The 15,890-nt window shown below is 34.7% G+C and overlaps 1 protein-coding gene across 7 annotated transcripts in view; it reads left to right on the top strand.

Annotated features, from left to right (window-relative positions):
* Positions 1 to 15,890, top strand: part of LOC117329220 (neurobeachin-like) — a 313,249-nt gene that overhangs the window by 19,149 nt on the left and 278,210 nt on the right. For all 7 annotated transcript variants that reach the window (XM_033887039.1, XM_033887046.1, XM_033887045.1 and 4 more), the window contains exons 2-3: positions 12,932 to 13,036; positions 14,545 to 14,671. In XM_033887039.1, the coding sequence (XP_033742930.1) occupies positions 12,932 to 13,036; positions 14,545 to 14,671 (232 nt within the window). The remainder of the gene's footprint in view (positions 1 to 12,931; positions 13,037 to 14,544; positions 14,672 to 15,890) is intronic.

The following is a 15,890-nucleotide window of genomic DNA, read 5'->3' as shown; positions in this document are numbered from 1 at the left end:
ATGTCTATTAAAACGGACCATATATAACATGTAACATTTATATAATGTGCTATCATAACGGGCCGTATGCAATATGTAACATCTCACTAAATTTCTAATATAACGGGCCGTAAACAACATGTAACATCTCACTAAATTTCTAATATAACGGGCCGTAAACAACATGTAACATCTCACTAATTTTCTATTATAACGGGCCGTATATAACATGTTACAATATATAATGTTCTGTTTTAACGGGCCGTATATAACATGTAACTTCTTACTAATTTTCTATTATAATGGGCCGTATACAATATGTAACATCCCACTAATTTTCTATTATAACGGGCAGTATGCAACATGTAACATTTGAATAATGTTCTATCATAACGGGCCGTATACAACATGTAACATCTCACTAATTTTCTATTACATTTTAATAATGTTCTATCATAACGGGCCGTATACAACATGTAACATCTCACTAATTTTCTATTATAACGGGCAGTATTCAACATGTAACATTTGAATAATGTTCTATCATAACGGGCCGTATACAACATGTAACATCTCACTAATTTTCTATTACATTTTAATAATGTTCTATCATAACGGGTCGTATACAACATGTAACATTTGAGTAACGTTCTATCATAACGGGCCGTATATAACATGTAAAATTTGAATAATGTTCTATCATAACGGGCCGTATACAACATGTAACATCTCACTAATTTTCTATTATAACGGGCCCTATATAACATGTCACAATTATATAATGTTCTATTTTAACGGGCCGTTTATAACATGTAACTTCTTACTACGAACCTCACCTTACGACCACCTCAAAATTACGACCACCCCGCTATTAAGGCCCCTTTTTTCAGTCCCAATTTTTTCTCTTTATATCTTTGTATTGGTCGCTTCACTATTACGACCACTCCGCTATTCCGTATTACGACCACCTTGGGCAGTCCCAACGAATACTAATTAACGCTTATTACCCCCACAATTACGACCAGTTGTGTAAAAATTTACCTGGTGTGTAGCGAGCCGTGAACAGCTTACGGTAATGCGTGTCAAACTGGCCATTGACGTGTGTATACGTAATTATCGATCTTTGTTTTACTGACCAGTGTATCGACGGGTGAGTAGAATGGCTATTAATCTCTGTGAAATCTTCGCACTGACCGGAAGGTAAAGTAAACATCCAGTCTTTCATTGTTCGTAACAAGCCAACATGTGCCGGGTTTTAGTTTGTAGTCCTTTGTTTACCGCTACGGGTGTTCGCCCTTCCTTGGTGGCGCTGTGACGGATTAAATACACAAGTGATCAGATTATCTATCTTGGCTTGAAAATTGTAATAACCGTACATTTGTTTATTAATTATGGTATTCAAATAATTGATTTGGGGCTTTTTGTCGTTTTAAGACCCGATTACATACAAGCGAGTAAAATAAACATAGTAACGTTTGATTTTTTTTCTGGTCAAGCGCAAGTATTTACAGCGATCTCGATGTTTTTGTATCAATGCCGAATAGGGTCTGTAGATAGGTGTTATTAAAATTTGAAAAAAAACATGTTTGGTTTCAAATATTTCGCTAGAATTATGCTATTCTTTCTAACTTCATTTCTTTTTTCGCTCATGATGGCCACATCACGTAAACGTATAACGAGTTATCACAAAAAAAGAAAATTGAATTGATGCAATGTAGCAATGGTCGTAGACAACGACCACTTGCTGAACAGTTTGGGGTCGGCAAAACACAGGTCAGAGCATCTTGAAAAGAAAGACAGAAATTTTAGAAGGTTATGAAGAAAATAAAGGAAATGATAGACACAAACAATTGTCTTTGTTTTTATTTAAAGTTAAGACTATGGCATGTATTTAGCCAAATCTATACAACTTGCACCTGAGTTCAGTCAATTAAGAGTACGGTTCCTGATGGTCTAGCTCAATTCAATTCAATTCATTTATTGACTTTAGGTCTCTGACCCATCAGTACATAAATTAATATACATGTATTTATATATGTATATATATATATATGAATACAACATGTATTATAATAAAATTACAAAACGTAATTGACTTATTATAATTAAATACGGAAACCGATTAACCGACATATGTACTATATTATGAGGAATATTAATCAACCATATTGTCTACTGGCAACATCAGCAAAAAATACATTGTAACCACTTAATCTTACAAGGGCTGCGCCCAATCACAGAATTGATACTAATTATAATACACTGTTACAGAATAAGGATTCTAGGAGAACTTTTATAACAGTCAGTCAGAGAGACACGGAAAAAAAGTATCAGATAATACCATTTGGTAAACACGACAGACGGACACCGGGAGGTTCAACAATGTATAAGCACACTATTATGCAATAACGTGTTACATCAAAACTCAACACCTACACAAACCGAGTATATTTACACAATTCTGCAACTAAAAGCTTCTTTGATAAATCTTCCTAGCAAATTCAATTCTTTAAGACAATTTGTGTTCAGTAATTCTATTACTTTGAAGACTGAAGTTTTTTTCCAAAAATATTTCTTTATATATTTTCCTCTAAGAGTTGAATATTTTTGACATACGAGTAAAAAATGAAATTCATCCTCAACTTCTAAAGAATTACAGTTAATGCAATACCTATGACACCTGGGAATATTCCTATACCTTCCTGATTCTATAGCTAGATTGTGTCCACTATATCTAGATTGGTCCACTTCGGTAATGAGACCACCTCGCTGTTAAGACCACTTTGACCCGGACCCCCAGGTGGTCTTAATAGTGAGGTTTCACTGTAATTTTCTTTTATAACGGGCCGTATACAACATGTAACATCTCACTAAATATCTATTATAACGGGCCATTTATAACATGTAACATTTATATAATGTTCTATTTTTCTGTTTAAACGGACCGTTTATAACATGCTAATTTGCTATTGTAACGGGCCGTATACACCATGTTACATCTCACTGATTTTCTATTGTAACGAGTCGCATATAACATTTAACTTCTTACTAATTTTCTATCATACTGGTGTAATGGGCCGTATACAACATGTAACATTTGAATAATGTTCTATTTCAACGGGCCTATATAACATGTAACTTGCTACTTTTCTTTTATCACGGGCCGTATACAGTGTAGGACAAAAGCCCCCCCCCCCCCCCCCCCCCCCCCCCCCGGTAAATTTCTACTTGAAATCATCACCAAGATCCAATTACGTGCTTTAATTTTATTAATATCAAAGTGCAGAAGTGTCATCAATATGAAATATATCACAATTTGCTGTCCAAGTGTTTGTATTTTGAGTATGAAAGTCAAGCACACCGCAGGAAAGATCGGCGGGAATCTCCAATTTTCGAAAAGTCCCTATGGGGTTTTCGAGAATACGGATAAATGACAACAATGTGCATGATAAACAAGACCATATTCCATAAGCATGATAGTTTTAGGTTAATGTGGTAACTTTTGTAGTGGCCTAGATAAAACGATGTGCTTTTTGTGTGCGTTTAAAATTGACGATGTTTTGGTCTGACTTAATGACTGCTTAATTACAAAACTTGGACATGTCGATAGGACCCAATGTATTTTCGAAAATACGGATAAATGACAACAATGTGCATGATCAATAAGACTATATCCCATAAGTAATAAATATCATTTTTTTATGAAGGGGCTTTTGCCGAAGCCACTGATGACAAATGTATATGTAGCAATTAAAAATCAATAAAAAAATAAATATCATTTTTTTTATGAAGGGGCTTTTGTCCACTTTTTGATTAGTGTGAAGGGGCTTTTGTCCGGAGGGGCTTTTTGTCCGGAGGGGCTTTTGTCCTAGGGGCTAATGTCCGGGGGGGGGGGGGGGGCTAATGTTCGGGGGGGGGGGGGGGTCTTTTGTCCGTACCCCGTTGTGAGTATACAACATATATAACGTGCAACGACTTACATCACCCTGTTCATAGCCTTTATTACGAGGACACGGGTTTCGTTGCATACTAATAACGATTTCGATTATAACACTTCTAATAATATAAGCTTAAAATGGAATTCGTACATGAAATAAATGTTTAAAGTAAAGTTTCAACATCGTGGGTATGTGAATGTTCAAACTTAGGCTATTTATTTTATAGGCAAACATTTGTGATACGAATGTTTATTGTTTTAACTCAACGGAATTTAAATGTAAATAATGTGTTTAATTTAAACATGAATCTCTACAGTAAAAAGAATTTTTTAACAAATCTCAAGCTAAATATACGTACAACCTGTAAAAGCATATATTCGGAAAATTTTTGACGTGCACGGAAACCATACGTGTCAACGGTGTCTTCCCACTCAGCCAACATATCCTATTTTAACTTATGAGAACAATAGGCACTAATTACAGGTAAGTTATAGCCTGTTTTGGAGAAGTACTTGATTCTCAGGTTACCTGTGTTACCTGTATTACCTGTGCTACATGCTGTTATCAGTTTGTAGATAATGTATACTAAATGTATATGTATCACAAATATTTTTATTATATTAAAAAAATTAAAATAAAATAACTCAAATTTTCATAAATTACTGAAAATAATTCATTTTTCTATATCTTTCATTGTTAAAAATTTCACACTTTATCATAATTATTATGTTTTATAAATAAAACAGAAAATACGTTTGTTCAATTTTAACCTTTACATTGAAAGGTCACATTATCAATACGTTTAAGTCAACGTTACCTGTTTCATTGTAATATATAACAGGTATATATAATGTACTTAAGAGAAAACGATTAAAAACAAAACACTTTAAATCACATTTTAATAGTAAAACAAAGCATGTATGATAGTGAAACTGATTGAATAATAAAGCACAAATCAGTATAATCCTAGAAAGCACGGATAAAGTTCACAATATCACCAAAGTCAATTAATCATATCGGCGGTTCTCATATATGCAGTCTTCACGTACGAAATTATTCACGTAATAAATAGTTCAATCTTATTATTACAAAGAAATACTAGTCTATATAATTGTCACTTCCTTTAACACGAGTATATGGTAATCATAACCCTTGCAAGTTCAAGTTGCTTTATGAAATTTAATGTTAAATTACGCTTGTATATAATGTTTAGAATACACAAGTTCAATTTCTCAAAGTGTATCATAAACACTTAGGTCCCTTTATGAAATTGAATGTTAATGTTCAGGAAACAGTAAGTGTTCAGAGAAAAATAACTAATGGATCTGGTAAAATGATTGGACCAAGGTGTATACTGTTTATTGTAATTTTGAGGGAATAACAATTGGTTTTTGTGTTGGTTACATACACATACTCTTGTAAACAGTTTTGACTACATATCATTGAAGTTTATGCCGTTAACTCTTTATGTGATTTTAACAAAATGCACTTTTATTTTTGTTGAAACAATAATTCCATTTGTAAGAATTAGTTGCTTATTATAAGATAGTAATCATATCTAATTCGAAGGGGGAAAAGAACAAGGGAAAAAATGATTGAAAGTACACTGTATATCATTGTTACCTGTATATGGTGCATTTTTAATTATGAAAGATTTTTCCGTTATTTAATTTTTGAAGTGTTGTGTACTATCATTATTAATATAAGTAATAAATTATCAGTATATGTATTCTGTTATTAATACGTACACATGAATGTATATTTTTAAAGGTATTCTTAAACATTTTCATCACTTTTATTGTTAGTCACCTTTGAGTCCCATGTATACGTATACTGAAAGACTATACCTACATTTTCCACAGGTAAACTCAGGTAATGTTTATATAGCAAAAACAACATGTTGGCTGAGTGGGAATGAACCGTGTCAACTCACCAGCAGTTATCGGCGGGTTCCGATTAGAACACCCAAAAGATACCTGTGGTGCTGTGACAGGCGCCTGTGCCGACCGTGTCGACCGTAATTTCACACCTGATTATTGTGAAATGGTATACTAACCCACTCACAGTCGAGTACACTTTTATGTCTATATGATTTGTAATCAGTTAAGTTAAATAATATCAAGAAAAATATCAGTGATAGTTCGCCATGTTGATAAGGGTTATCGGATAGTAGTAAATGGTCTGATGTGATTTTGTTTCGCATTTTCAATCATTTAAAACAGTAAAATATCTATTATATATACGTTGTTGTACTATAGCTGTCTTCTGCAAATTTGGTTTATGAAAATGGTATATGGTATGCAAAATTATTAAAAAGGAATGAAATGAGATGAATTCAAAGTTCGTGTAAAATAGAGGTAAAGATCATGTAATGTCGGAGAATACAGATAAGATACAGGTAATTTCGGAGAACACAGGTAAAATCCAGGTAAGGTATAGGTGAAGACTATAATGACTGTCACAACATACCTGCCCGTAACTTATTTTTAAGTGGTGGGAGAAAGGAGACCCCCCGCCGCAGTAATCCAGACGATTTTTCTCACCTTGTGAGTCAGTCACCCGTGTCGACAGATTCACAGCTCTAGCTCGTTTGACACACCAAGTCGTCATAGCAACCGCTGCGAGGTCTTAGCCCCAGGCATTTACCTGTTCAACTCAGTTTTTGTAACGGTATTTTGCTTTCCTATACAGCGAATTAATTAATGATTATAGACTGGTCTTGCTTTTGTTTCAAACTTAAAGCAGATGATAACTATGATATCAACAAATTTTATTCCGTAGTTAGTACGTAAGAACCCATAAACCAACATACATAATGTACGTAACCAAAATATGATTATTATTGATCAGATCATAAGTAATATACGGAAAGAATATCTGTAATATAGTTCACACTTAATGAAATTTAGATATATATATTTTTAAATAGAAGGTGCTTCACACAGACATGGGCTCGTAACGATGACGCATTAAAAGAATTTATCATATAACACAGTATCAACTGATATAAGCACATCGTTTACTTTGCTTTTTAACTTCCGTAACATAAAATACATTAATACAATGGTGTACACGCAAATTACATAAAAGATATTTACGAGTGTTAATTTGAGATTATTAGATTATTTAGAATTAAAATTATTATGTTACGTTCTGCTAGTAGATTGTCCCCATTAACTTAAAGTATATCACACCAAGTCACATGATCATCCTAAATTTTCTTCTACACCAACGACAAAGTAATTTTGTGATATGGGTATACTTATAAGGGAAAGCATCGTAGATTTACTTCATTGTGATTTTTTCCGATGTCAACTTAGACCGCTAAACCTACAATAACATTTCAAAAAGGACACGTACAACAAATGAAACATCGGATAAAATGCAATGTATTAACATACACATGAATTATATAAAGGCGTGCTGTGATTGATGCGAACTTTGAAAATATGTTCAAACAGAAACCCCTAGGTCTATGATTCAAAGCACGAATCATTCTACCGCCAGAAAAATGAAAGGGAAGCAACTCTTATACATCGGAAGGACTTCCTGCCTTCGACCGTGATTAGAAGGCACGGTAAAGTAAGCATACCCCAAACAAATGAGCGAGCCACGCTATCTAGCGTTCCTCGACGGATCGCGCTGTTCCGTGGACATACACGGCATCCGGCGGGCCACGATATCCAGTGTTCCTCGACGGGCCGCGCTGTTGCGTGGACACCCACGGTATCTGCCGATCCATCACGAATCGCGGAATCACGTGGACACTTTGCCCACGCATGTCCACTAGTGGACATTGCGTGGGCAGTCCACCGTGGGGGCGTGGAAACTGCAAAGTCCACGTAAGCTGTAGTGTAGCTAGTATATATGTGTACTTATGTCCTGGTTGACACTCGCGCCATCGGTTGGTATTTGAAATGATAATGTGTTTTCTCATCTTATATAACATTATAGGTTTGGGAAGATACATTTACATAGAAATGCATACAATTAAAGTCTGTTCAATTCTTTCATCACATGTAACAGCCTTCCCCAAGAGACAAAAAGGTTGACCCAAGCAATTGTATAAGCAATTCCTTCATCTTCAGCTATCATCATAACAGCAGACATTTTATATCCCCATGCTATGAACGTTGACTACTTGTTAACATTTCGTATTTATCATTTATATTGGAATTGGGGGAAAAAACCGTCAAATTAAGGCTGTAAATCTATCACTGGTGTAGTATGTAATGATAGCATGAGGCTAATTTGCAAATGTTGAAGGGTTCATTTACAGTAAAATAATCATTATTCCTGTCTAAGTTACACAGTAAATATTCATTTGCTTAAAATCATTTTCTGGAAATACTGAAATCTATACGGAAAATAGATATTACTACATGGAGAGCTCATTTTCTGTGATTCCTATGAGACCGACACAAGATAAACACTTTATAGTGTGCTGTGATGTAATTACAATACAATGTCACGTTCACTTTCTCCTGATGAACCCCGACATTCTGAGGGTTTTTTATCCAACCGACACTGGAAATATTGAATCCATATATGATATTTTCAAAGTTATCAAAATCTGAAATACATACATGTCCAAAATGATTGGTCAGGGTACAATATATACAAAGAGTGCTATAATTTATTGATTGAAAAAAAAAAGATAAAAAAATTAAAGTAAAGCATTGTTAAACTAACAGAGCTTGATATAAGTTGTTTTAGGCCTATGATGTTACACTCCTTCTGGAAATGAGGATATCGTACACTCCTTCTGGAAATGAGGATATATATAGTACACTCCTTCTGTAAATGAGGATATCTTACACTCCCTCTGTAAATGAGGATATCTTACACTCCTTCTGTAAATGAGGATATCGTACACTCCTTCTGTAAATGAGGATATCGTACACTCCTTCTGTAAATGAGGATATCACAGAGCTCTGTATCAGACGGATTAGTATTTTACTGATTATGTCAGTAAGAAGGACACCATGCCAAGAATCAATTCCAGTAATTATATATAATCCATATTTGGAAATTTATAAGGAGTATATAGACTAGTCTCAGTTGTTTTGCTAGTTGTCATTTTGAGCCCATTTCTAACAGATATTTACTGACAATAGTTCTAGACGTTTATTTTGCAAATTTCACTTCCATGACATTTCTCAATCAAGACACATGGGTATAGTAAGGCCACTATAGTAAAATGACTGAAAGAATTCTGTCTCAAGGTAAAAAGTGTTGTCTTTGTTAGCCACTGTCCTTATGGCATCAAGGTAAATTATAGTGTTGTCTTTGTTAGCCACTGTCGTTATGGTATCAAGGTATATTATAGTGTTGTCTTTGTTAGCCACTGTCCTGATAATGGCATTACTGATGCTGTAGATAGATCCCCAGTGAAATGCCTTTCATGGGGGGGGGGGGGGGGGGGGTTATTTATTGGGAAGATAACGTCACAAATCTTGTACAGGCATTGATCTAATGGTCTAGTTGTACCTGATGGTATTGAGTGCTTTGTTATTTTCTGAAATTTCCTGTTACCATAGAAACAAATGGTGAAAGCCCTAAATATTAGTCTTTCCCAAGCGTAGTGCGTAGTTAAAGAGATAACTTCATGAAATCTTGTACATGCATTGTTCTGGTGATCTAGTAGTGCCTTTTGGTATGGAGTACTTTGTGTTTCTCAAAATTTTTCTGTAACCATGGAAACAAATGGTTAATTTCTTTCACGGGGCACGAGCTAGAGGATATTGCTGATTACGACTTTTTATTTCTGTTGATTGTTGCAATAATTTTGTGATTGCTAAAAAAAATCAACCTATGAAAAGATGGGACTGTCACTGTGTGATATATATCAACTTTGCGATGTAGTTTTTATGTTCCGATTCAACCATTATGTTCAAATTCAATACTCCCTGAAATTACATTCAAGTTTGTTAACGTCGGGCTGATCACCGGAAGTGTAAACAACAAAGGGAGAGAACTCCTTTCCAAATTTTTGGGACACACTAATGACGGGAACCAAGTAGCCAGCATACTAATGACAGGAACCGAATCGTGATAAAGTAAACCTGCAGATCTCTCAGGGTGCTTTTCTTCCTACCCAAGTATTCTAGTAGCATAGTTCTCAACTCGGCTAACTTATCACTTGGAATTTTAGCTGACATTTCCAAAGTATTCAATTCAACTTTATGTACAGTTTGGTACAAACACGGAAAAAAGTTAGAACTTTCCTATATATGTTAGCCTGTTTTTTCTTTAGTTTTTACCTATGTATAGTGGAGATATAAAACAGCTAAAAATTGTAAGAAATGCAAAAATGATAATGATAAAAAAAAAATAATAATAATAAAGATTAACAGTAATGATTGACTTCCCTCATTTATAAAGCTGTTTTTGCTGTGAAAATTTCATTAAGTTTACATTAAAAACTTAGACTTGCTGGATGCATTAAATGCTTTTAAAAGAAGTCGTGTAAGTCTTTTTCAAAAGAATTATTGATATTGTAATTTGAAGTCTCAGTGTGTATACAGTCAGGCTGAGTGGTGGAAACTGTCGTGAATATTTGATTACTGTTCCTAACCTCAAAACATAATATCAATACATAGCATTGTTGATACTGGAAGTCGTTTTTGAGGAACTTCAGGGTCTAGATACGTTCAGTGTAATTTTGTGTCCTGCTGTGTGTTAAAACAATATTCCTTGATCATTTGAATCCCTATTGTTATAATGCAATTTCAAATTTAAGAACAGAATGAGAGACATCAAGGTTGGATATGAATTATTAAACTGAAGCTGAAACACTGATAAATTTGGTACTTCTTACTGCTTTTGGGGATTATTTGATGCTATCATTTCCTAATCCCAAAGAACACACATCTAGAAACTCAATTTCAATGCACCATAATTATATAGATATCTATGGTTCTTCTGAGAAACCTTCATGTAATTTGAAGGTCTGTAAATGGATTGTACCTGGTCGTTGATATCAATATCCATGATATTGGCATTCGTAAGAGACATGAGACTCGGAGGTTAAACACAAGCTAATTTGTATTGGATGAGGAGTGCATACAAGTTTTGTCATTGGTGTATTGATTGGTACAGGGTGTGGGTCCAAGGCTAACAAACCAAGACCTTTTTCAATCCCCAGAAGGCTGAAGATAACAACCGTTCTATAACAACTGTCCTATCTCCCGACACCCCTGAGGAATCGTCCAGCACTGATGTGCCAAAATCTCCTTTACTCTTGTCAACTATTGCCAGGGTAGTGTTGAATTTGATTGACGGATCAGGGACGGGCTCACACCCAAGGGTTAGGCTTGGCATTCCGTGATCCTAGACAGCTGTTATGGGAGCCTGAGAAGCTGTCGAGTCCAAATCCAAGTGACACCTTCATGGAAGATCCTCAATTGAGATGGATGTTTTGACCCTGTTTCCTGTGATGGATAGACTTAAAGTATATAGCCCTGACACTTATGGATGTCACAGAATGACAATCAGTACAAACTGAAAAAAATACTATTGATTTATTTGATTGGTTGTCAAAATCTTTTTATTGTCAATATGAATACAGTCTTGGTATATAACTGATCATGTTATTAATTAGTTCCCTACTGGAGGGGAGTTTCCATTTGTCTTTCCGTCCATCAGTCCGTCCTTTCAGCTTTCTGTACTTTTCCAAACCTTGCTTCAAGTTATGTTGGTGAAAGCTGGTATGTACCTTCAGCATGAGTAGCTACAGATCAACATAGATTTTCAGGGTTTTGGGGTCAAGGTCAAGGTCACTGTTACTATTTTATATTGACAATAAATACAATCTGATGACAATACACCCAAGTTAGGTAACATGGTTGAAGTCATATATATAATGAGCGAATCACTTTCTGTTATTAAAGCAGATTTACTAACTGAACAAATTGTAAGCCTAGTTTCCAATATGTGTGGAAATTGGGGTAAATAAGTTGAGAGCTATCGTAGCATAATCTGTATAGTCTCTGTTCAACTTCACCAAAGTCAATATTAAAACATGTAGCAGGTGGTTTTGTAAAGTGGCCATCTTTTTGTGAGCTGCAGTGTTGTAATGTAATTACAGACGACACTGTTCCATGAGAGACAAGGAACTCTAACAACTGAAAATGTGTAATCTGACATGAATTCAATCTAAAGAAAAAGTTCAGAATGATGTTGAATCAATAGTTTTGCCAATCTAATGGTCTTACGTCATTCTGCTTTTCAGAAAGTGTTGTCTTTGATAACTTTCTGTCAGGTAATCATTGTAAACCCATCAACAGTGGTTACATAATGGGAATCTCTGTCAGGGCCTGAGTTGAAATAATTATTTGGTAATTACTGCACATCTTCTTAAATGTTTTTGTTGTTACCATAAACAAGTGTGTTTATAATTCAATATAGTGTTCGGTCAATGCCTGTTTGAACAATGGATGTTATTGTCAGGTTTTATAATCATGTATCCCCGTCAAAAGATAGCTAGGGACATATTGTTTTTCTTGTAATATATCTTAGTGAAACCTGAAAGATATGTGCATCATGATTGTTTTTGGGAATTGGGAGAAAGGGAGACATATTTGCTTGTACATGACAACAAATCTCTCGTTTCCCTTTCCTTGATGTAGCTGGTGGATACAGTTTCTCTTTGTTTTTCTAAAACAAGTTCTGATTATCTCCTTTTGTGCATTTGAAGTTTGTTCTGATTATCTCACTTTGTGTATTAGAACTTGTTCTGGTTATCTCCCTTTGTGTATTAGAACTTGTTCTGGTTATCTCCCTTTGTGTATTTGAACTTGTTCTGGTTATCTCCCTTTGTTTGTTACAGCTAGGTCCAATTATCTCCTTTCGGGAGCTACAGCTAATTGAGATTAATTATCTTCTTAACAAAGCTACAGTTAGGTCTGATTATCTCCCTTTGTGTTGCAGTTGTTTCTGATTATCTCCCTTTGTGTGTTTATTATCTCCCTTTGTGTGTTTAATCTAGTTCTGATTATTTCACTTTGTTGCAGCTGATTGGAGAAGAATTTGACATTGAGAGTAATTTCATCATCAAGGAGCCACAGAATATCCTCCACACACTTCGCCTCCTCACCAACTGCCCAATCACATTGCAGGTAAAGTACAATTTCAAACCTAAACAAGGTTAAAGTTCATCACATTTGCATCTGGACTAGTGATTGCAGCTTTAACACCATGATCATACACAGCTAAAAGGTTCGGTATCAACTAATGGGTCAAATAATAGGAAAAAAAGTTGAATTATATGTAAAAGTGATGGCAGATATGATCTTTCAAAGAGACTGCAAACTTGAATTATTTAGTCCTCACATATTGTAGATATCTCCTCCATACAGACAAAAGGTCATATAGCCGAAATCTTGTATTTCATTGAAATTAAAAGTGATTTTTTTTTCTAAAGTTCTATGTCACAACCTGATCGATATCATCTGAGCTAACTGTTATACATAGATGTTGTACATGTATGCACTGTATGAAACGCTTTTGCTGAAGCTGCAAAGTTGTGGCCATAAAAATTAGAGGGGAAAATGTTAAAATCAATACAGCATTTAGTACTGGCAATAGCATGAGCGTGATTGATACAAAAGGTCAGAGGGACATGAACCATAAACGGCTGTGAGATCATGAGTCACATTCAGTGTTATAACCATGAGTTTATTGACTAGTTTCTCCTGTTTCATGGTTGTCCTACAACATTTGTCTCCAATAACATACATTGTGACATATATTGAACTTTTACATTTTAACTAGAATCAAAATGCTTTTATTATGTGTGTTTTAATGCGTATTAAGAATCGATTATTTTCTGCATCAGAAGAATATATTTTGGAATCAATTAATAAATCGATGAATTTGATTAATTGTATTGTAAAGAGGAAATGAAGATATATAGACTAGTATGATTTGTTTTATGTCAGAGTATGAAAACAGGTGTTGATTGCCTACAATGGTTTAACCAAACACATGGGGAGATGAGGATTTGTAGTTGCTTCTAGAGGCAGTCAAGTTTGAAAAAAAACAAAAAATGGTTGTAATTACTTGCTTAGAATACATGTACAATTTTCACATTAATTAGACAATTTGTACAATGCACATATTCTAACAAGCATCTTTTGCTTCTTAACTTTAGCGTCTTGATTATCAATATGGACCAAATGGATGCAAGTAATATATGTTTGTAATGTTTAAAATTCTCAAGAGCTTTTAAATTAGTGTAGCAGAATTCATTCTTTTTTCCGAACTTAATTATTTCTCCATAATTCCAAGCTTTCAGCTTCTTCGCCTTTGATGAGGAAACATAGTCTTTCCACTTTTTAAGTCACCATTTTGGCTCTTCTAATTTCTCCATCAAAATTAAGAAGCTGAAAGTTTCAAATTACACAGACATGTTAACTTATTTGTATAAGATGTTCCCTTTGCTTTTGGAACAAATTTGGTTTGACACTTAATCATTTCAGCTTTTTTGAAATCTCAAACATATTAACAAAAAAAAAAACAAAAAAAATACAACTGCTTGAAAAAGACATCGTACAAAAAAAAACCTTTCATAAGTGCCTTCATTCACTTTTGTTTTGAATATGAGGATTCAATGTATGTATTGCAGGCAGAGATATGGAGTGTATTTACAGCCATTCTGAAGAAGAGCCGACGCAACCTGCAGGCCTGTACAGAAGTAGGACTGATAGAACATGCCCTAAACCTCCTGAAGGATACCGAGGATGTTATAGCTGGTCAGTCTGTGTATAGATATTGTGTAGCTAGACTGCTTGGTCCAAATAAAGTCTCTTGGCTTGCATGGTCTTATATCTTTATGACTATATGTATCTTATATTATTTGGGTAGGAACTAGCTATATTGATGGCTAAGGTACATGTTTCGAATCAACAAACACAGACAACCATTTTCTTTAATTTTGATGGCATCAGTTCTAATTTTTTTTTGCATTCTTTTTTGGGTTAAAATCAATGGCTAATAATATTTACATAAAAAACAATATTTTATCACCTTATCCCAAGTAAAGCTACAGAAATTCAAAGTCACAACAGGGACCGCGGTGGCCGAGTGGTTAAGGTGTACCGACACTTTATCACTAGCCTTCCATCTCTGGGTTATGAGTTCAAAACCCATGTGGGGCAGTTGCCTAGTACTGACCGTAGGCCGGTGGTTTTTCTCCGGGTACTCCTGATTTCCTCCACCTCCAAAACCAGGCACCTCCTTAAATGACCCCGGCTGTTAATAGGATGTTAAACAAAATGAACTAAACCAAAGTCACATTTACCTTCTGTGTTGTGAAGAAAATCTTCTAAGCATAAAAACAATATATTTGTACTGTGAACGAGTTATAAACAGGATAGATTTCTTTAAAGAGGCTTACCCGCAGACGGACCGGTAAACGGCACATCTCCGATCACTAAATAAACTTCAGTACACGTTTCTATGTGACAAAATTAGAGGCTTTCCGACTTTATTTCTTGAAAACAATTACAGAATATGTATTTAAAAGACGTTTTAAAACTCAACCTCAGAGCGAAATGTATGGAATATAACGGCAAATCTTCTTTGTAAATCGCCGCTGTCTTTGAAGTTATCACTGTGCGGCACTGTGCACGTGCTTGTTTCTTTGATGTATCAATCAAATTAGACTCCACTTTATAGCGGGGACTTATTGCGGGTTGCGATTAAATAAATAATATTTAAAAAATGAGGTTTTAATATCACTTTTCAGCGTTTTATAAGGAAAATAAAATGAAAAACTCAACAATTCCAACAATCTGTCATTTGTAAAAAATCTTTTTCTATTAGCCAATTTTTCTGTAAGTTATTGCAGGGTACTATAGTGCTGAACACACACCGTTCCTACCACAACACATACTTATAGCAGTTAATCAAAACATTTTTCAGTAAAAGAAAACAGTCAACTCCTCATGGTACCATGAAAATCCACAATTT

Source organism: Pecten maximus, chromosome 6 (genome assembly GCF_902652985.1).
Source record: "Pecten maximus chromosome 6, xPecMax1.1, whole genome shotgun sequence".
NCBI classification, from domain to species: Eukaryota; Metazoa; Mollusca; class Bivalvia; order Pectinida; family Pectinidae; genus Pecten; species Pecten maximus.
This window is presented reverse-complemented; position numbering and strand designations above follow the sequence as displayed.